General features: G+C 33.9%; 1 protein-coding gene across 11 annotated transcripts in view; it reads right to left on the reverse strand.

Annotated features, from left to right (window-relative positions):
* Positions 1–22,159, reverse strand: part of LOC111424081 (uncharacterized protein CG43867) — a 193,589-nt gene that overhangs the window by 29,028 nt on the left and 142,402 nt on the right. For 9 of the 11 annotated variants that reach the window (XM_023057496.2, XM_023057497.2, XM_023057498.2 and 6 more), the window contains one exon: positions 2,790–2,852. In XM_023057496.2, the coding sequence (XP_022913264.1) occupies positions 2,790–2,852 (63 nt within the window). Of the gene's footprint in view, positions 1–2,414; positions 2,575–2,789; positions 2,853–16,900; positions 17,259–22,159 lie in introns of those variants that run through there. The other 2 variants (XM_023057502.2, XM_023057504.2) reach the window with 2 other exon arrangements.

Here is a 22,159-nt window from a genome sequence, read left to right on the forward strand (position 1 = left end):
TCCATTAGAACTTTACAGGGTTCTGGCCAATACAAAAATTTGAAAATTCAGATTTAAGTATTATTAATTGCGTTCTCTTCGACTAAAATATTTTCAGATTTCTAGCATTTCCGGTTATACCAGAAGTCGCCACCTACTTTATTTTTTTTAAATGGAACACCCTATATATTTTTACATATTTGGATTTGTCTATTTTCAAGGTTTATGAATAACTTTACTTTTTGCAAGTTGATTCAGCCGTTCTCGAGTTATTCGAATTTTTCTAGAAAAATCTGCCCCAGCAGACATTTGTTAAAAAAATCAGAGAACACACGATTTTTGGGATATCAATTTAGGATTCAGAACATGCATAAGCAACATGATGGAGTGTGTTTTGGTGCCGAGTACGGCTATCTAGATCGTTTGGTCACTTTACTACGGCACGTTAACTTTTCGAAATTTGGAAATACCATAACTTACAATAATCCTCATTACTAAATTCCAAACGTGGCATTTCTTGAGAACAGATCACTACAAAAAGTAACCTAGTCATCACACCAACAGAAATAAACCATAGCTTTAGCAAATGTCAAACTGTTTACTTTTTCCTTACTGATCCTCTGATAATACATAACCACAACAACATTCCCAACACAAAATTTTTTTCCGGCTGTCAAAGTAGATGATTTACAAATTATAAAAAGTAACGTTGTAGTTGAAATTTTTTGAAAAATGTTATAAAACTCAAGGTGTTTCGTTTAAAATATGAAAATTGTCACCTCTTCCGGTGTAACCAGAAGTACCCGGAACCTGAAAATACTTTAATATCGATATTTGTGTGCATTTTTCAATAAACCCTAATTATTTCCCAAACTATGAATGTTAGGTATAGGACATATCGGATATAAAAGATGTAAAATGAGACACCGAAGACGACTGAGTAATAAAATATGGGGGGTGCCATTTAAAGAAATGAAGCTATGGTACTTCCAAGTTTCAAAAAGGTAACGTGCCATAGTAAAGTGACCAAACGTTCTAGACAGCCATACTCGGCACCAAAACATACTCCATCATGTTGCTTAAGCATGTTCTGAATCCTAAATTGATACCCCAAAAATCGAGTGTTCTCTGATTTTTTGAACAAATGTCTGCTGGAGCAGATTTTTCTAGAAAAATTCGAATAACTCGAGAACGGCCGAATCAAATTGCAAAAAGTAAAGTCATTCATAAATCTTGAGAACAGACAAATCCAAATATGTAAAAATATATAGGATGTTCCATTTAAAAAAATAAAGTAGGTGGCGACTTCCGGTATAATCGGAAGTGTTAGATATTTGAAAATATTTTAGTCGAAGAGAACGCAATTGATAATACTTAAATCTGAATTTTCAAATGTGTATTTTGGCCAGAACCCTATAAAGTTCTAATGGACGGTCGTCGTGGATGACCTGTATACAGTGAATACATTTTTGACAACAAAAAACTGTTCTTTGATGTTTTTTGTTTAAAGTTTTTGCGCAATAATTCCTGCCGAATATTATTGTTTATTGTATCGCATGTTGACATATATTCACTTTTATCTGTATAGTTGGCTTCAATACAACGTGATAGAGAAACCCTCTAGAAATTAACTTTTAGTAGATAAAGTTCTGCAGTTTATGCATGACTTTGCCTTATCCGCTCGTTACAGGCTGGGTACAAAACATGTAAAATTAGTTCGTTATAGCCGATCCTTGTTATAACCGAGATTTTTAACAATGTAAGGATGGGACTTTTGACGAGACCTGATGGCATGCTCGTTATATCGCGTGCTCGTTATAACCGGTCTTCACTGTATTTATAAATCGAAATTTGTCTTATTAAAAAATGCAATGAATAACTTAAAATGGATGTTACAAAAGGAGATTTTGTAAATACACCTTATTACCGTTTCTGGTATAAAGGACAAAGTTCTTCCTGTGTATAGACCACCTGTTTCCTCTTTTCTTTATACGCGAACGGCTTTGTGCGTGTTGTTACCAGCCACTTTCGCGAGTTTAAAGTGCCCTTTGTATCTCGTGTACAGCCGACGTTTTGTTCCTTTACGTTTATGTTACTTTTATTGTTTTATTCAAACGAGGGTAAAAGGTATTCAAAGATTTTAAAAACAAAACGTAAAATAAAAATTTTTTAAAAATTAAGAAATATATCCAAAAAACAATTAAAGCTTTAAAAAAAGCTCTTAAACACATTTTTTCGCAATAACGTCAAGCAGTCTGACTAAATTAGTAAAGTACAATAACAATAAATCTCAAAGTTTTATTTAAGATTCAAAATAATGGTTTACTTTAATTCAAGTTGTAATAATTGTTAAAAATGAAAATCAAGTGGGTGAAATGGTCATAAAAACAACAAAACGAAAGGAAAAAAAGAGTGATTCTCTATTTTAGACTTACATTTTCTTAGTGTTGTCGACGTCGTAGCGTTTTCCGGAGTAGGCCGTCTTAATTTTCGGTTGAACCGGTCGCCGGTTCGCCAAATTTGGCAAATGGAAAATGAACAAAAACCGCAAAACGAAATTGTTTTCTGTTTTTCTGTCAGCTGCGAGGCGCCATAATATCCGAGAGGGCCGCGCACGTCGCACTTCGAAATAATCAATAACAAACGATAGCGAAAGCGAGACGCGTTGCCTGGCAACCGTTTGCCGCGAACTCCATCTCGCGCAACGAATTCTAACGTCGAAAGGACGCTTTTAAACGTCAATGCGAATTCAAATATTAACAATTTAAAAACGAAAAATGTTTATTTAAAATAATAATAAGCTTTTTTACCTTGTCTTCAGCTTCCTCCGCTCGTCCTTCAGCTTCAAGGACACGCTGCTCCAATTCGGAGAGCTAAAAATAAGAATATTTCTTAATTATTGTTAAAAAAATTATTTTTATAAATAAATTTTAAAATTAATTAATCCAAAAAAAATTACTAAAGAATAAACACTCAAAATTTTTCTAGTATCTCCCTCTATATTCGGGTGAACTAATGATTTTAGTTTAGCTCTCAACTTCTAGATGTCGCCAAGAGCATTTAAAGTAACCCCTTTCGCAAAAGGTATAGTTACCTACGAATAAACAATCTTCGATTAAAACGTTCATTATATGAAAATTTTTTAATTATATAATAATTAAACGTTTCTACTTCTAGCTTTAGTGTTAGTTCTACTTTTAGCTCAACAAAAATATACAATAATTTAACACTCAATAACAACTAAAACTAGAACTAACACTAGACCTAGAACTAGAAAGTTTCGGGTTTAGCCGTGCATCTTCAGATACGTAGTGTTAGTTCTAGTTTTACTTCAATAAAGATATATAACAATCTAACTCTGAATAACAACTAAAACAAGAACTAACACTAGACCTAGAACTAGAAACGTTCGGGTTTAGCCGTCTTTAGAGACTTGCGGCTAAATCCGAATGTTTCTAGCTCTAGGTCTAGTGTTAGTTCTAGTTTTAGTTCAATAAAAATATACAACAATATAGCGCGAATAACAATTAAAACTAGAACTACCGTCCTTGATTAATACATCATATAGACAAGTCGGGGAATACCTCGAATTTATCTATGAACATAGAGGATATATCGCCGTTATATCGAAGTTTTACTGTACAGGGTGTCCCAATTTCGATGTCCACATAGGCTATCTCCGAAACTAAAAGAGATAGAAAAAAAGTAGCTTACATGTCATGATCTCGTTTTTCGAGAAAATGCTAATGCCGAAAACTCCGAACAGCTATCGTCTTTTGTTTTCGCCCTATCGGCAAAAACTGAAAATTTTGCGAAAACGACAATCGCGAATATCTCACTTATTATCAAAGATGGAGTATTATAAATAAAACATTGTATGGGCAACTTTTTACGAAGAATTCAGTGGCGTAGGTAGAATTTTTTTCCCATCTTTTATTTTCGAGATTTGAGACATAACTTTATTTTTTTAAATGGAAACCATAGTTGGCTATGACCTAAAATAATTTGTTATTTTCTTCTGATAACAAATATATATAGTTTGTGGGGTATATTTCTTATAGTTATTGAATAATTAACAAAAATTCATTTTGTTCTATCTAAAACTAATATATGTATTTAAAAGTTAATGTTGCTATGGTGATAACCATACATACTATGATGGAACATAATGTATCAATTTTTTTTGTTCTTTCTAAAACTATTTATGTATTTAAAACTTAATGTTGTTATGGTGATAACAATGCCACGATGGAAAACATTGGGTACGTTCAGCAGGTGTCAACAGTTGAATTAAATCAGTCAGCTAGTTGTATGAACTTTAATACAGCGGAACGAAATCGGCTGAACAAGCAATTGAGAATTAGCAGTTCAGCATAACCTAAAACTATGGCCAACAATAATATTTTTGAAAATTTTGTGTTATTACAAGAGATAATGGATGATGATGTTGATTTTAAGGCTCATTTCATTTTATACAGTTCTGCCAGTTTTCAAAATTAATGGGGAGAAACAAAAAATATTAATCCTAACCTAGAATTTCACAACCGCTGACAAACTAAGCGCAGATTACTTACGCTGAGATATTTACTAAACTGCTGCGACTTAGCATATCGTTCAGCCGCGACTGCTAATATAGCAACTTAACAGTTGACACCGGCTGAACGTGCCCATTGTTTCCAATTATTGCCAAAGTTTGTAGTAGTATTTAAAAATTCACTGACAACTCTGGCATTATGTGCTGGTGCTCCGTCATATTGAAAATATATCATTTGAGACTTATTTAATGGCAAATTGTCGACCAAAGGCACAATGTGCTGCCTTGATATATTGAGGTATTACCTGAGTTTAAGTTTTTATGGTAGATACTATATGCCAACATTCTATTATCTAAAAGGGCACACCATACATTGAACCTCAACCTTCTTTGAACACTCAGAGACTTCATTGGTCCAGATGACATTTTGAACAAACAGCAGATTATTTAATTTTTCTAAACATCATCTACAAAATTCTAATCTTAGATTGACATCTCCTGCACGTAAATAATGAGTTAGGCCCGCTTTGTATGGTTTATACATATTTTTCTTTCATATTCGGAAGCAGCGGTTTTTGGGTCAGACGTCTTGTTCAATTTCTCTGCAAGATGTTGATGGATTTATCGCAAGTGAAGCCAACACATTGACTTCATCCTCTTGCAGGCCATTTTGGTATGTTTTTGCACGTGGACTAAAAATCTATTAAATTTTCTGCTAACCGGCTGAAGGTTCTTACGTGCGGTTGTCTTCTTTCCGGATACCTTGTGAAATATAATTCCGCGGCTAACGTCGCATTCTTATCTGATAACATATAGCATTCCATCATGTTACATTTTCATAATTTTCGAAGTTCATTGTAAAGTTTTATTTAGTTTTGTTATACTTTGACACCTAACATGCTGGTGCATCATACCAGCTCATAATGCCAGAGTTGTTATCGAATTTTTAAATACAAACTTTGGCAATTATTTGATACATTATGTTCCATCATAGTATGTATAGTTATCACCATAGCAACATTAACTTTTAAATACATACATTATGTTTAGATAGAACAAAATGAATTTTTGTTAATTATTCAATAACTATAAGAAATATGCCCCACAAACTATATATATTTGTTATCAGAAGAAAATAACAAATTATTTTAGGTCATAGCCAACTATGGTTTCCATTTAAAAAAATAAATTTACGTCAAAAATCTCGAAAATAAAAAATGGGAAAAAAATTCTACCTACGCCACTGAATTCTTCGTAAAAAGTTGCCCATATAATGTTTTATTTATAATACTCCATCTTTGATAATAAGTGAGATATTCGCGATTGTCGTTTTTGCAAAATTTTCAGTTTTTGCCGATAGGGCGAAAACAAAAGACGATAGCTGTTCGGAGTTTTCGGTATTAGCATTTTCTCGAAAAACGAGATCATGACATGTAAGCTACTTTTTTTCTATCTCTTTTAGTTTCGGAGATAGCCTATGCGGACATCGAAATTGGGACACCCTGTACTATTAAAATAATATTGATTAATTAGTGCAATTTGAACCACTTTTCTAAACTTTTTCTTTTCTAAATGATATAAATAGAATCTATCGAGTTATCAATTTGTCCATCAATTGAACCCGTTTAAATTGAGTTTAGCAGTTTCGCATCGGCAAAGCTGTCGTCGGTCCGATAATCGGGACTTAATCACAGTAACTACCAATTACTAAGACCCTTGCGCAGTTGTATAGTTCAACTGCCGTTGGAAATTCCAATTTAATTACAACGCTAAGACTAATCGAGACGTCTTTATAAAAAATAGCAACAAGTTTACTTTAAGCAAATTATTTAACTTATTATGGTTTGTTAAACTCAAAGCAATCTACTAGTAATAATGCTAGTACAACTACTAATAGTAATTGGTTTGAATTATTGCTAACGAGACAAGGGCAATAACCGTAGAAGAGACACAACAAGACACGGTCGTTGTAATCCGACGTCGATTTCGGTATTCCTTAATTAATTTGAGTACTTAATCCCGACGATCAAACGGGAACCAAACATCAAACAGAGAGGGGACTTGAATTGTCGTAGTCATGTAACTGGTTTGTATTGCTTTGGGTTACGATCCGGAAGGTTGTTACTATTGGAAACTGATACGAGGTAGTTTCGGGGTTGTTTGATGACATTGCGGATACCATTAAAGGATGGCTGTTTGAGCTATTTGGTGGGAATGACAAAGGATATATTATATGGGGATTAATGAGGGTAAAAAGTTTTTTAGGCAGTTTTAGGGACTGGAATTTTTGAGATTGCGAATTTCTAAAGTGAAGATCTAACAATGGAAACGGAATTTAATAGGGTTGACTTTCACCAAACCCTTATCTGACCCGTTGACAAAAAGAGGAATGTCACAGGCTTTTATTTAATGTTGGAATGGTTTTATGAAATTTATTGATGTTTGAATTTATTGTTTGGGTTGAATTTGCACATTTAATGAATGCTTTCCATATCGATTCGCAATTATAATAAATATTGTTGTGGACATTATGAAACATTTTTTTTTGTTTATGGATTTTATGAATGATTTAAAGGAAAGAATGCAGAAAGAGATAAGAAAAGTTGCCTAACACCATAAAGGAACATGTCTTTGAAACAATGATATGGTTCATCAAGGATAAATCACTATAGATCTTATAGTACGTGAAGACGAGAGGGGCCGCTCCCCTCAGCCCAGCAGCAACAAAAAAGGCAAGTAGAAATGTTTTTCTGTTAGGAGTCACTCGTTTATGTACACCTTATTCTGTTTTTAGTCACGAAAATGTTGAAGATAGGGATGCAGAAATAATCAAGAAAACCATAGAATACATTTTTGAAAAGCACGATACAGTTTGATAATTAGAAAAGTTAACATTTTCAGGAAAAAAACATTACAGAAGTAATAATATCACATACATCATGGCACCTTTTCTTTGCAAATTTTAAAAGAATAATCACTACTAAGAAAGTAAATTGATAATTTGTTCAAGTTAACTCCAAAAGTGTTTAGATAAATATTGAGTATCATTGCAAGTTTTTTTAAGAACAAGATTATTGTGTAGTTTTCAGTATCAATTGATTGAATTCATCGCTCTCCATGAGCTAAAAGAAGAAGTCCAAAGTGATGACGATTTAGCTAACGATTTTGTTGATGAAGCATAATTAGAATAATATGATGATCGTTTGAATTCAATTTGTATCTATCAACTAACTATTAAAGTTTAGAAAGATATTAGTGAAAATATAAAGGTTTATCAATTTACAGCACCATTTCGTCTGGCAAAATCTGTAATGGTTCCAAGGCTATGTATTGATGAGTAAATGTACGACACAATTTCGGTTAACTTAAATTTCGACCAAAACTGGTTGTGTTATATGATCGCCAGTGAAGCCGGTCGACTATTGAAAAGGTTGGGATTGGTGTACCGCAGGGATTCATCTTGGGGCCAATTTTTTTCTTGCTGTATGTTAGTGGTCTCCCGGAATCCTTGAAAATATGCAATACTATAATGTTTGCAGACGATACAAGTCTGGTTAACGAGGCGATTTCCAATGATAAGCTAAAAGGAGATGAAGTTTTTAGTCCGATGGTCGCTTCTGACTAGTTTAAAGCTAATAGAGTACAACTGAATGAGAAAAATGCAAAGAATTGAGTTTCACACTAAATCCACTGATTTTTATTATTCATGCAACAGATGCTAAACTACTGGGAGTACTCTTAGAGAGTTCTCTGAAATGGATTGCACAGATACATGAAGTTGGAAAGAAACTCAGTTCAGTACTTTTCCAGCAGATCGACATACAGTAATGGTGGTGTATTATTCAAATTTTCAAAGCATTATCTCTTATAGCGTGTTGTTCTGGGGAAGTTCCCTAAAAGCTGAACGAATATTTATAATACAAAAAAGAGCAGTCAGAACGTTAATGAATGCAAATCAAATGGAGAGATGTAAACCATTGTTTAAAGAATTAAAAATAATGACTCTCTATTCGCTGTATATCTATAGATGTCTTATTTTCATAAAACAAAATTGTCGTGCAGAGCGCAATATCATCACTACAGCACGAGGAACAACTCGTCTTTACAAATTCCATACCACCAATTGACTATCTGTCAACAATTGGTATATTACCAGGCCGTAAAATTTTATAACAAACTTATAGATACAACTACATCAATGCTCCATCAAAGATATTAAGGGATCACGTTCATGAATTCGCCGGCCAAAATGAAGCTGTAGAAATCTTGTCATATGTTCTGTATTATTATATTTTCTATAATGTTGTGAATTACATAAAGAAATACAAACACTGTATCCGATGACCTGTAACTTTTGAGTTTTTTGGAAATAAATTATTATTATTATTCATTCAGTTTTTCTTACCAGATTTATACACCTGATCTGGAAACATACGAATGTTGTGGTTCGATTACCAGAACAAATTCACAACACCGAACAACAAAGTGGTACTTGGATGTTCTAAAATATATTGTGGATTAACGTCTGGTGTTTATTAATGTTAATCGTCTTTATTATCAATATAATAACATCTTTGTGATTTATTAAAATTAGTCTAAATAATCAATATAAGTTATGAAATTTTTTTTAGTAATTTATAAAAGGTTCTCAGTTTTTAGGGAAAGGGGGATTGAAGGAGTAAGATAATTTATTTTTTATGTGCTGAGAATATGAAATTCGATAAGCGAAAAGAACTCGGATTATTTATACCGACTGATTTCCGGCGAATTCGCTTTAGCAAATTGTTCCCCGTCGCCCCCAGAGTTTCTCGCGAATATTAAAAAAAATCCGATTAGGGATACAAATTGAAATCGGTGAACTGAAACTGTTACTGCCTTCTGAACAAATTTCGACTCTTTTTTAAATCGATTCCCTACTTTTAAATTTAAATTGATTTTGCCTCTTTTGGACTAAAGATCTTATTGACTTCATCATTTTATCTTAGGGTGTGATAAATGAGTTAGATGACCCTCTTTTGGGGGGAAACCAGTTTTCCTTTAATCAATATAATAGCCGGTTCCACTTGTCGCAGAAACGATTGGTATGTCGTTAAGGGAGTTAGGACCCAATTATAGGATTACCTACGTAGGGAAGCTTCAGGTCCACCGTGTTCCCAATCGAAACGGTGGGTGGGTATATTTTATTCAGGTCGACCTCCTTTTCCCCCCATCGTTATTAATTTTCCCTATTAGACCTCGTTGTTCCCGGGAGAATTCATCGTATTAGAACATTTTATCAAAGTTTTGAATTCAAGAAAATAACGAAAACATTGATATGGTGTGGTTGTTGAATTTGAGGGGCGTGTCGAGTTTTGGAGTTCCGATCGAAATGGGTGGGCGTCCACGTGTCACTGTGGAATCGTAAATAACGACAGAACACGGTTCCGTGGACTCCCCGGGGGAGTCCCACGTGATATAGGACACGTCAATTGACGCAAATATTTGAAAGAACAGGGCCAGGTGTGAACCAGGACGTTGATGTGGGGATCTTCGAACATATGAAATGTCATCGAGATATCTCTAAGGGAATTTTCGTTTTGGTTGTGATTTTAGATGACTTCACAAAAGATTTTTTTAACAGGATGCAAAAAATTTCGTTTAAATTATAAATTAATTACGTTTTTTTTTTGGTGAATTAAAATTTTATTTTGGTCAAAAACTGAGCTGGACGTTACAATTTTAAATTAATGAACATTAACTATGCAGTAAAATGCCTGGGGATGGTGGAATAAAAACACAATCGGCGAGTACGAAAAGCAGCGCAAAATGAATTCTAGCCAGGGACGGAATTTTGCAGCGTCAGCGAGGCAAACGGTTTTCCGACGCCGTCGGTTTCCCTAATGGAAAGTTGCCGAGTTGCGTAATTTAAATTTAATGCTTTTTTAATGGAAAGTGAACGGTTCGAATTAGACTCAAAATCGGCGACGATCCGAAAATGCATCTATAAAAAAATGCTGCATCTACTGAAAATCTCTAGTAAATATTCAATTTTTAATTGCAAGTAACGTAGATTTGTTGTTTAAATTCATGTTCTTTTCGAAATATCATTTCGAGTTAAAAGGTTTAAATGGCAACCCCTTTGTAGATGGCTACGACGAGAAAGTTTACAGTTTTACTCGCACATTTGACAAGTTAGAGAAAAGTTGTTAACTACTCACACGAGTGTACCCGCAAATTGTTAAAGTACGTGTGCCTGCAAAGTTTTGTTCATATTAAAACTTATAGTTGTTTTCGTCACACAAACATATTATACGACGAAACGCAAACAAAAGCATATTTTATCTTACATCATTGTTTGTACATAAACATAGATACTATTATACTACTTAATTGGTTTTCAGTTAAATTCTTTGTATTGATATCAGTACCTTAGAGTTGTTAAGTCCATTTTAAAATTGATTAAGTATATATAGAAAGTTTTTAATACATCCTAGTAAGACCAACCCTATATTGTGTACTGAAAGAGTCCACCTCTGTGATATTCTTTATCGTAACTATATCTGAAAAGTTGGAATTTTACCGATAATACAACGCAACTCCTTCACTAAATTTTCTAGGAGATATTTTTTTGGTTAAAAATTGTTCCGGGCGAAACCCTTCAAATGGAAATTCAAACTTAAAAAGTACATAACCAATGAAAGCCATAAATTTAGTATTGCAGTATTATCTAGATGGCAAAAGTGGTGATTAACTTGATTCAACAAATAAATGAGAAATTGCAATGATAACTATTTTACATCTTCAATAAATAGCGCGAACAGAAGGAAAATCCATCATCACGCACTTCAAATGGTATTTTCTTGTTTAGAATTCCAAGCTACATGTAGGGTGCCTACTTATAACTTTAAGCGAGCGAATTTTCCGTTGTTCTACAATTTGTTAAACTCTACAGATTGGTACAATAATTTATAATGAAATGGATGTGGAGGTTGTTTGCGCAACATTTTATGAACTCATTTACAAAGCATGTGATATCGCTTGCCCAAAATTTGGATTTTTGCAGCCTGGAAAAAAGAAATACCAGAATTGAGAAATTGGGTAGACCTGATGCAATAAAGCATTTATTATTATTATTAAAAATAACCCAAAAACAGGGTTGGTATAGAAAACGTTATACAGGGTGCGACACAATTGGTTCCCAAGTTTCAAAATTTAAAAAAATAATATCAGCCAAGTGCTTATCCCTGTCCAAACACTGTTGTAAGTGAAATTGAATGTTTTGAATAAATCTTTCCAGCATTTTTTGTGCTATACGGAAACATTCACTACGGATTGCTTCTTTTCAAGGTGACAGAACGATGTTTATAAACATAAGTATTGAGATAACTTTTAAGAAAAAATCACAAGGGTTTCAATCTGTTGAGTACATCGTCTCTAATGGATATCAAGTGCCTAAGAAATATTGAATAAGGTCGTGCTGTAGGTCGTGTTGATACCAGAAATTCTCCAAATTAAGTTCTTCAAAGACTGGAGTAAAATTATGGATCATATTGTCCAAAACATATTGTTCAAAGAAGTAAGGCCCAATTTCTATTCATAATACTGTTGGAAAATCTTTCTTAGATTGTATTCACTTCAATATCATGCTTCTTAACATAGTGAGGAAGATGGAAATGTGTTTGATTTCTGAAGTAAACAGCAACATCATGTACTAGAGACATCTTATACGGATAAAACGAAGGTCTTGATAAAGAATTTTACGAGAGTAAAATAGAGTTTGCGTGCACATCATTGAGATGATTGCAAAACACCAGTGTACGTCATTGAAAATCGGTTATTATTATTATTATTACTGTACAACTCCAGGCAGTATGGTGGACAAGGACACCATTTAATAATATAATATTATTTAAATACCAATCTTCAATCTTCAGAAAGAAGGTTGCAAAATGGCATCCGAAACGTCAAACCTTTTCTTAAAAGACGTTTTAGTTAGCCAAAGAGAAAGCGTTTAAAGAGTGTTAAGTTAGCCAGAGATTTCGGTGATATATTTAATATGTAAATAATATTCTCACAGCAAACACCTACGAAGTAAATATTTCTTAACAATTTTAGCTTCTTTTAGCAAATATTTTTTTTTAATATTGGCGAATTCAGTATTGACAGCATGGCGAATCTGTATTTCTCGAATAATATGACCTTGCTTATTATAATACAACCTTGATAAATGATCAAGATGATATCTCTTCACATCATAATGTCGGCGATGTTGGCAGGTAAAGCAGGAAGTGTGTATGTTTGAATGCATCAGAAGATTTACGAAAATATTATGTATGGTTAAAAATCCTTCATTTTGATCTGACTTTTCATCAAAGTTGTTAACATAACAAACCCGATTATACTTATAAGCTTCTCTAACTTCTCTAACTTTATGCGATGCACAACAGAATGAGCTCTTCAACATTTTATTGTGATTTTAATTAATTGGGGAAATAAAAGGTAAGGGATAATTAAAGTTTATCGAATGGGCGACTGAAAAGAAAGGCAGAAACTGTGATAATGTCAAATGAGGTATTTTTATGTAAGATTTTATGCAGCATTCGTTGCGTGCAAGTTAAATATGGATAAAGACTGAATAAAACGGCGGCTAACAGAATGAAAGTGTCTGGGGTGCTGAGGAGGATTTGAAAAACTCTTATCAGAATAAGAGTAGTAAGGAAAACTTTTTTCTCTAAACAGTCTTTAATCGTTTTGTATTTGTTTTGCAATTTTTGCAATATGCGATACTCGGAAAAGACTTACTTGGAGGAAGAAGTAATTTAGCCAACACAAACAATGTGACAAATTGATACTGTAATAAAATGTTGGAAGCATCACATATTATGACACATTATGATGTCACATAAATCATCACAAAAATAATCACCATCTCCAAGGTGTATTTGGATAACTACACTATCCTCATCGTTATCCCAAATATTCGAGATTGTTTTTGACACTAAGAACGGCTATGTCGTACCTACGTGCAACTCGAGCAGAAAGATGAGGTGTTACTCATATTTTGAGGGCACCAATAGTTTACTTTGTTAATGTTTCTACAACACTTTGCATTTCAGCAAAAAAAGGGTTATCAGAAATTACCTTAAAGTATTACTGAATATTACTTTAAAGCAAACCCAAAATAGACGCAATCTTTGTTACGATTCAGAACTAAAACAACATTAAGGACCATTTGTTACAGAAGCGATTTTGCCTGTCATATTTCATATCGGGTTTCATAAGTTTAGTAACAAAGGCGTTAATAAATGATTTAATGACAGCTTCATTTATTTTAATGTCCTAAATTTCGTGGATGCAAATAAAGAGTGGATAGATTTATATTAATTGATCACAGAATGTAAAAGCTTCATTGCAAATTTAATGGCTAACCAAGAAACAACCTGGTATTCTTTACATTCTGTTCTATATTTGATTATCCAATATTTCTAATTGAACAAGACACATCAAAAAGCCAAACAGCATTTTTAGAGCACATAATGAATCAACGTCTAGATAAAGACAGAAATAGGGATGATCTGAACTGCCAAACATAACTTATTACATTGACTACATGGTTTAACTACAAGAAAACTTTTCCCGACATTGAATTCTTACCTATCCAATATTACCTAATCCAGGTTACATAACTAAGTTCAGTTCCAAGTCATATACACTGAATTAATCTTAAAATTTGAAATTTAAAACGAAATCCGTTATCCAATCCGAGTTTTTGAATTGTTTCTGGTTGTTTCATAAGGTACCCACCCCCGTTTTGTTTCGCCTCGGCTTGTTAATGAAGTTAACCCCGTTGGACTCGCGGCGCCTTTAAGAAAATTACCGGAAGGGCAAGAAAAAAGAAGGAAATAAGCGTGGAGAAGTGCGGTTTCACGAAAGGGGAACGTTCCTCTTCAACAAGTTGCACGGGATAACTCGGTAATTAGATTCGTTAATTAACTCGTTAGGAGTCCGGATAACTTTATCAGTAGTAGTACGCTTTGAAATATTTCAACATCTATTAAGCATCACAAAAAAATTAATTTTAACTTTTTTTGTTTAGCTTTTTTTGGAGGAACTTTACTGATCAATAGTAAATTCCTTTAAAGGTGAAATGAATTTAGAAAAGGTAAAAATCAGATTCGAAGTCCGGGATTTTCCGGGTTTCGAAACCGCCGCGTTCCGGTTGGAGGCCCCAGTCCGGGAAATCGCGTTTTATTTTATCGGGACGGCGTGAAAGCCGCCGTAATGGAAGCAGGTAGGTGTTCGGACGTGCTTCGAAACCCAAAGACAACATCTAAACCTCGCGACGCAACACGTGGTCTACGTTTTCTTATTCTGGAGAGTCCCACCTGACACCCTACTGACCTTAAAGCCCTTTTTGCGAGAAAGAAAAAAAGAAAAATAAAGCTTACACACGAACATTTTCATTGGGGTTCTGAATTTTTTTATTGAAGACGATGAGACGTTTTTTGAGGGTGTGAGTGGAAAATGATAAGAGTGCGTAAAAAAATCATAAATTCAAGAGGAAAAGGGAGAGTCTTCGTTCTATCGAAGGGATTGGGAATTTGTGGCTTATCGGGTCGACTTAAAAAACTTTTTTTCTTCACCCGGAAAAATCGTGCGTGGTATAACAAATAGGTGAATGAAACGAGGGAGTGTTCTTTGCGATTTAAATGGGGAAACTTTTTTTATAAGTCTTGACACTTCAAAAAAACCTTTACAATTTTCTTTCGACATTAATCTAAAAAAAAATTCTAGCCCACCGACCTAGAAACCTACAAACAAATAGCAAGGGGAGTTTTTTTTTAAGTCACACGACGGACAACTCATTTGTAAAACTGTAACCGTCGTTCGGTTTTGACACGTTCCATGATGAATAGCCGGCGGATGTAACGCTGACAGGATCAATATCTGATTTTTTTTCTCTTCTGCCTAGAAAGATGGCGACCGGAGGAGGCTTTTCTCAGCCGACAACCCTAAGGATTTATCGTCTCCTCTTCGCCTATACTTCCTCCGTGTCAGTTACGCTGTCTTCCTGCTTCCCGAAACCCTTTGAAACTCGAGATTGTTTCTGGCGATTATTGCTCGGGCGTCCGGCGCGATTCGTTTTCTTCGGTTTCGCGTGTGTCAAGTCGGAAAAACGAATGTAGTTGACACGCCCTCTCCAAGAGGGCCTCACTCGCATGAATTATTGCAGCTATTTTCTTTTACTTTTCGGAAGAGGTTGCAGAATCCAATAAAATCTGACAGGGAAGCGTAACATAAACACAGACAAGAACGTATACGGAGAGGGTACGTGGTGTAAAACCTGAAATAGTTTTCTCTATTTACAGTTATCGGGGCGCCGGTGGCGTTTCCCACACCAGAACTGTAACGGACTCCTCTTAATTTACTGCTCGAACGTTTGTCCATTCCGTTTTGCTCGAGGTGTCGGAACGTTTCCCACTTTTATTGGAAAACAATAAAAATGAAATAGCTAGGCAATTTAGGTCTTACGAGTGAAATGTATTATCTCCAAAAACGAAACTCTCACGTAAACACATTTAGAACCACATCTACATTTTATTTTATTTTCTTTCATTACGAAGAAATCCTCATTGTTAGGATTAACAGAAACTAGGGTTGTATTGACTATTTTAAGTTAATACCCGATTGGTTGATTGAGTATTCCGATTTCACGAATAAAGATTTAAACTTCCAAACTAGGTTGATCGATTCTAGATAGAGAACCGAATGGGGAACCGGATGGAAAGCTGGTTGGAAATCCGTTGAGTTTGTTGGGATTCATATCAAACAAAAAAGTCTTTGAGAGACGAATTCGTATTCCTCGAATTCTCTTGTTTTAAGTTTTTTAAAGACGTATTGTTAGGGAGCTTTAATTAACTTCGTACAGTTTCAAAAGACCTCATCGCTGGAGTAAAGCAAATGGCACGCGAAGGAAAGGTAAAAGGTTCGCTTTTGTCACAGACAGTCGTCTTCGAGACCCCTCCGGGGGCAGAAATGAAAGGTAAACACGATATAAATTGAAGTGCTTCAACTCGAAGTTTATTCAACCCGGCAAGTGGAAATTCTATTCCACTTTTTTTTAAGTTTGTTTTGATTCGTTTAAAAGGCATTAATTTCTTCGTACAACCACAAGAAAATCACTTCCTTGCATGACGGGGTGCGTTAAAATTCTGCATGGAGAATAAATGCAAAACGGTAGCCGAAGGACAAAATGTCTTTGCACTTTATCGAAACGACGCGACACGGCGATGTCACCGCTCGCCTCTGGGTTATAAAGTTAAATTGAAATTTGTTAGAAATAGTTAAATCGCAAATTTAGCAGAAATTTATTTTATTCTTTTTTTGTCATTTTCATATCTTTTTTACCTTCCGCAACATGTCCTCCAGCGAGTCCATGTCCGAGCCTCCGTTGTTGTTGTTGCTCGGTTGAACCATGAAGAGACGAGAATCAACGGCGTGGCAACACAGCAGTAGTTCACGGTTCTATTTTATCCGACCCCGATCACAATGCGCCACAAATGTACAACGACGACGAAGACGGCAGCTCCGGCCTCATCTTTTCTTTTTTATTCCTTTCTGACACCCCTTGTTCTTGTACTATGCTCCTCTTTTACCCTCCACCCGTCCAGTCTTACTACATCACAGGCGATTACTGTCAGTTACATTTCACGAAATGGCGACGAGCACTTCCGGTCTGGACGTCGTTCGTAAAACTACTGCAATTCTAACAGTAGGGATGGAAAAAAAGGATAAATTTCAAATTAATCAATGGAATTAATGAAATTAAATAAATTTAAAGATAAAAAGATTATTTTTATGGAGATATGCGTATTAATTTATCGGTCGAAATTCTTTGAAATAAAATAAAACTTTATTTAAGACCAATCTTGTTTATGTCATTTGTTAGAAGTTTTGTAAATCATGGTCTTAATAAACTTTAACATTATATTTTAGTACTAGTTTTAACTTGTCTTCAATCTTTATTAACAGGTCAAATGATCTAACCTCTTTGCTACTAACGATTTTTATCCTATCAATATGGTTTTCATGCCAACCCATACTTTAATCTTACTCTATGCGATGAAAATGGCATGTATCCAGAAAACGTAAATATTTCGTGAAGCATCGTAACACAAATTTTATGCTACAAATAAGAACAAACATAACAAACATAACAAACATAAACGTGTATGAGAATTATCTTATAATATTACCTTATCAAAATGCTAATAGTTAATCACTTAAACGGAGAATATCTTGCAAGTATTCCATTACTCTTTTGATGATATGTTGAATTTGTTGAGAATGAAAAGATTAATTGAATTCTTTGCAAAGTATTTCTCGAAATTGCGTATGATTTAGTAATGGTAGAAATATTCGATTTAAATATACTTGGGTCCTTCTACAAAATTATATAATTTTTGAGAATACAATTGAATGGGTGGGGAGCAGAAAGATAATATTCCAAAATTCGTTATTTAAAAAGATATAGCTATATTGTTTATTGCGACACAAGGTATCCATTGAGCACATGAACAATAATATACACACATCCCTAGGGGACATTTAAAATATTGTTGAGTGGAAGAATAATATTTCCTTACACCGGTGAGTCGATGTTTTGAGTAGGTTGACGAAACCGTACGCACGAGTTGAGTGCACATGAAATAATATAAATAATACTGCACTATTTGAGCAACAAATGATGTAATTACTAGTGTATTCGTGTTATTTTGATGATTAAATTTCGTGGCATTGGCATCTACAATAAATACCACATAAAACTGAAAGTAATCAATAAATTGTAACGCCTCAGCCACAAGCGATCTTGACTAAACTTATTGCGAAGAATCTGTGACTTCGTCGGATTAAGGTGAAAATGTTGTAAGATGAAGCTGAGGTCGCTTACGAACGAGGTTCCACAATTGAAGATTTTGCTGCAACAACGAGACAGCTCCACTTTGTGTCAAAAATGAGTTAAATACACTGTTACAGCCAATAAAATAGTAGCCATCGGTTGGTGCAACAAAGAGGCACCCAACCGAATAGAATCCTGGTAGGGCAATATTAATTGGAGCTGCCTCCACTTTTAAATTATAGCAACAACAAGGCAGCTCTTGCATGAGTTATACTTAAAAACCTATGAACCTGCAGTATATGTATAGTGACATGCAAACTAATCGAAAAATGAACAAGGCACCTTAAGTATTAAGCCTGTCATCTCTTACGATTTATTTTTTGTTTGACACGTGTCAAACTTGTGATAGATTAGAAAATATGATTAAAAATAAGGAGTTAACCGACGATCAGAAGAATGAGGTAGTAACTGAAAAAAAGTTGCACCTCAATAAATGCCAAGTTTTTTATGATGATCTAAAAATTAAGCAAACTTTGGCGAGAGTATATCAAGACTCAGAGTAATATCTTACAGCAGTGAACTAAAAGAAATCCAATGTTCAATATCTGCTAGTTTGCTGATTCTTAAGGATTTCCAAAAAGTTCAGCAGCTGCATATTCTACTCCACTGCCATTCAAATTTCAACAATTAAACAATGTAAGTATGTGCCCGAAAATGATTTACCATTTTACAGATCTTTAAAATCTGATAATGTGGTAGAAAATCATGATGATGCAAATGAATAACTGTTTAAATAAATTATTGGTTTTGTAAATGTGTTTCAACATCTCTAAAATACTAATAAAGTAGCTTTTTTTGTAAATTGGTAGTAACAACGAGGTAGTTTCAATACACAATTATAAATAAACAAAATTTTGAAAGGTTAATTTTGTTAAAAATGATTATAATCGGTATGAATCTTTGATTATACCTAATAGGAAAAAAAACTAATTGCAAAAGACTTAGGGTATTGTTACAGAAAAGTTTTTTATGTCTCCTGAACAATTTGTTAAAATGGAGCTGACTCGTTGTTGCTGCAAGGTCTTCAATTAATACCTTATGAACCCAAAAGTAGTAGGCTGCAAGCGACCGCAGCTACATTTATAGCGGAGTATCTACAACTGCGTCTGATTTCAATTGATTAAGTAGAGCAATTTTCATAAGCAGTCAAACATAAAATTAAATTTTTGGGAGAAAGTTGTTTTTATTGCGGTATATAATCAGCTAATCAAATACATAGGTTTTAAGTTCACTTAAGTTAAGTCACTTTTCTCATTTCAAAGTTTGTTGGAACGATATCCTTTTTTTAATCAGCTATTCTATTATTATCACTCGATGGGCGAAGAGGTAATTTAAAATATTGTTTGAGATGAAATAAATATTCTTTTCCTTTTTACTAGCAATTTTAAACTTCATTCATAAATCTACAAATCGCCGCATGGCGATAATGGTTCCTAAGAAGAAGGTCGACATTATCGAGTAATGCATTTGGGCAAATTCTATTTTTGCAATCATATTTTTTTTCGATTTTTATCACTTGCAGAGATGAAATTAAAGTTTATTGTGAACACGTGATATTTGTAAGTTATGACGTATAATGATATTGACTAATTCCGAGGTATCAAAGCAGTCATTGTGTATTAGAGCTTGTTATCGACTCTCCACCTTTTTCCTCTCCTTCCATCAATATGAAAATATGGTGAAACTTGCATCTCTCATAATTAGGCTTCATACATACTTTAATTAACAAAGGATAATGATTAGGATGGAATTTCTGCATTACAAAAATTATACATCCACCTAAATTCTTGTAAGAGTAACGGATTATTTTTCTTATTATCTATCACACAGTATTTTATTTTAAGATATGAACTATGTTACAAAAAGGTTAAATTGTTGAGCTACTTCTTTCAAAGGATTAGGCACATTTAGACAAAACTAAAATCAAGTTGTTGTGTAATAAAATTAGGTCTCTTTCGACGATAAACAAACAAGTCCAATCAAAGTCATGATCAGACGACTACATCCAACGTGCAAAAAAGGAAACATAGCTACAAATATGCTAAAAAATAACGGAAAAAACATCTTTGCCACTCTTTATGTTGATTTCAATAATGAAAAAACAAGCTACGGTGAAAAAGAAGAAATTCAGAAGTATTCTTTGCGACAGCAACAAGACTTTTTTATCATATCAGCTATTATGCAAACTTCCAAGATCTAAACCCTTTGAGATGGAGTAGTGAAAATGGGCACAAAGTAGAGTATGCAAGATATTGGGAAACTAGAGAATCCATGGAGTGTAATTTTAAGTTTAGAAAAGTTAAAGCATACAAAAAATATTTACATAGTTTGCTATGCTGATGACGGCATTTTGATTGGAAGCGACGAAGATTCAATATAACAACTAAGCAGTATAATATGAAAATCAACGGAGAAAACAAGAATGTATGATAATATTCAAAGACTCAAGACCAAGGTTATGCATTTCAAATATTTCGATGTTGAAATTATAAGCCACCGCGAGCTATGTAGAGAAACACAAGTCACAAAAGTGACATTGGTATAGGGTTGTCAAAACTATATTAAGCCATGGTACGACCCATACTGACATATGGTACGGAGACGACAGCAGAGATAAACAAGACTAAGCAAAAGATGCAAATAATGGAAATGAGTTTTATATTCAATGTTACACTACGATGTAAATAAACCAACACCTTCATTAGAGAAAGATTTATTAGAAAGATGCATTAGAAAAACCAGAAAATAAGAAGTAGCAATGAGTAAGAAGAGAATGGCAAGAATTTGTATGTGGCAAGAGCTGGTTCTCTTCGTCTGAAACACGAGGCTTGACAAACATTTCCTTAGTCGAAAGTAGAAGAAGAAGAACGATATAGCAAAATTGCTCGTTAGTCAACAGACCAGTTGGAATATCATGCGCTTTGCGCGTTCCAATACAGCTTGTTATGTTATGGCGTCGATAACTAAGAAAATGAGATGATTCATTTTTTTACAATAAAAGAATTTAATATTGTAAATAATCAATGAATAAGCCATTTATTGTCAAATAACAAACAAGAACTTGCACACTGGATTTAAACATCTCATGTTTTGTGTGGTACAGACATCTTGTGAAGATATTTTATTATATTCGAATGCACTATTTTTGCTTTTGGAACCTGATTTACTTCAAAAACAATTTTGACATTACAAAAAAACAACACTTCTACCAAATTCAGCATATTAACCCATTTCTTCACATGGTTACCACATTTAAATTCCTATTTCGACTTCCAGTAATGGAATTAACTTGGGAAGGAAAGGGTTAAGGAAAACTTTTTGGGAAGATCAAACGTGTTCAGCCTCTACAGAATTTTGACATTCAATTCAACGCGTTGACTACTCGATAGAATAACTTCCATGTTTTTTTATTTTTATTTGATAGTATAATGGAAGTTCTTTATTGTACGAACCAATACAAATAAAAGTGTGTACAACGATACTACTCATATCACACAAGCGTCAACTTCAACTTGTTGAGGACGTATGCAATAATATGAAGCTCGAACTAGCGAAAGAGTTGGGCACAGAATGAGTACAGAGAATACTTTGAAAGGGACGTGCTTGTATTCATTATACGTTTGATTTTGTTCTATTCATTTAACGTGAATTTCAAAAAAATCAAAGTATTATTCGTTAGACATAATAGGACTATTATAATACATATC

Source organism: Onthophagus taurus, chromosome 11 (assembly GCF_036711975.1).
Source record: "Onthophagus taurus isolate NC chromosome 11, IU_Otau_3.0, whole genome shotgun sequence".
Taxonomy (NCBI): domain Eukaryota; kingdom Metazoa; phylum Arthropoda; class Insecta; order Coleoptera; family Scarabaeidae; genus Onthophagus; species Onthophagus taurus.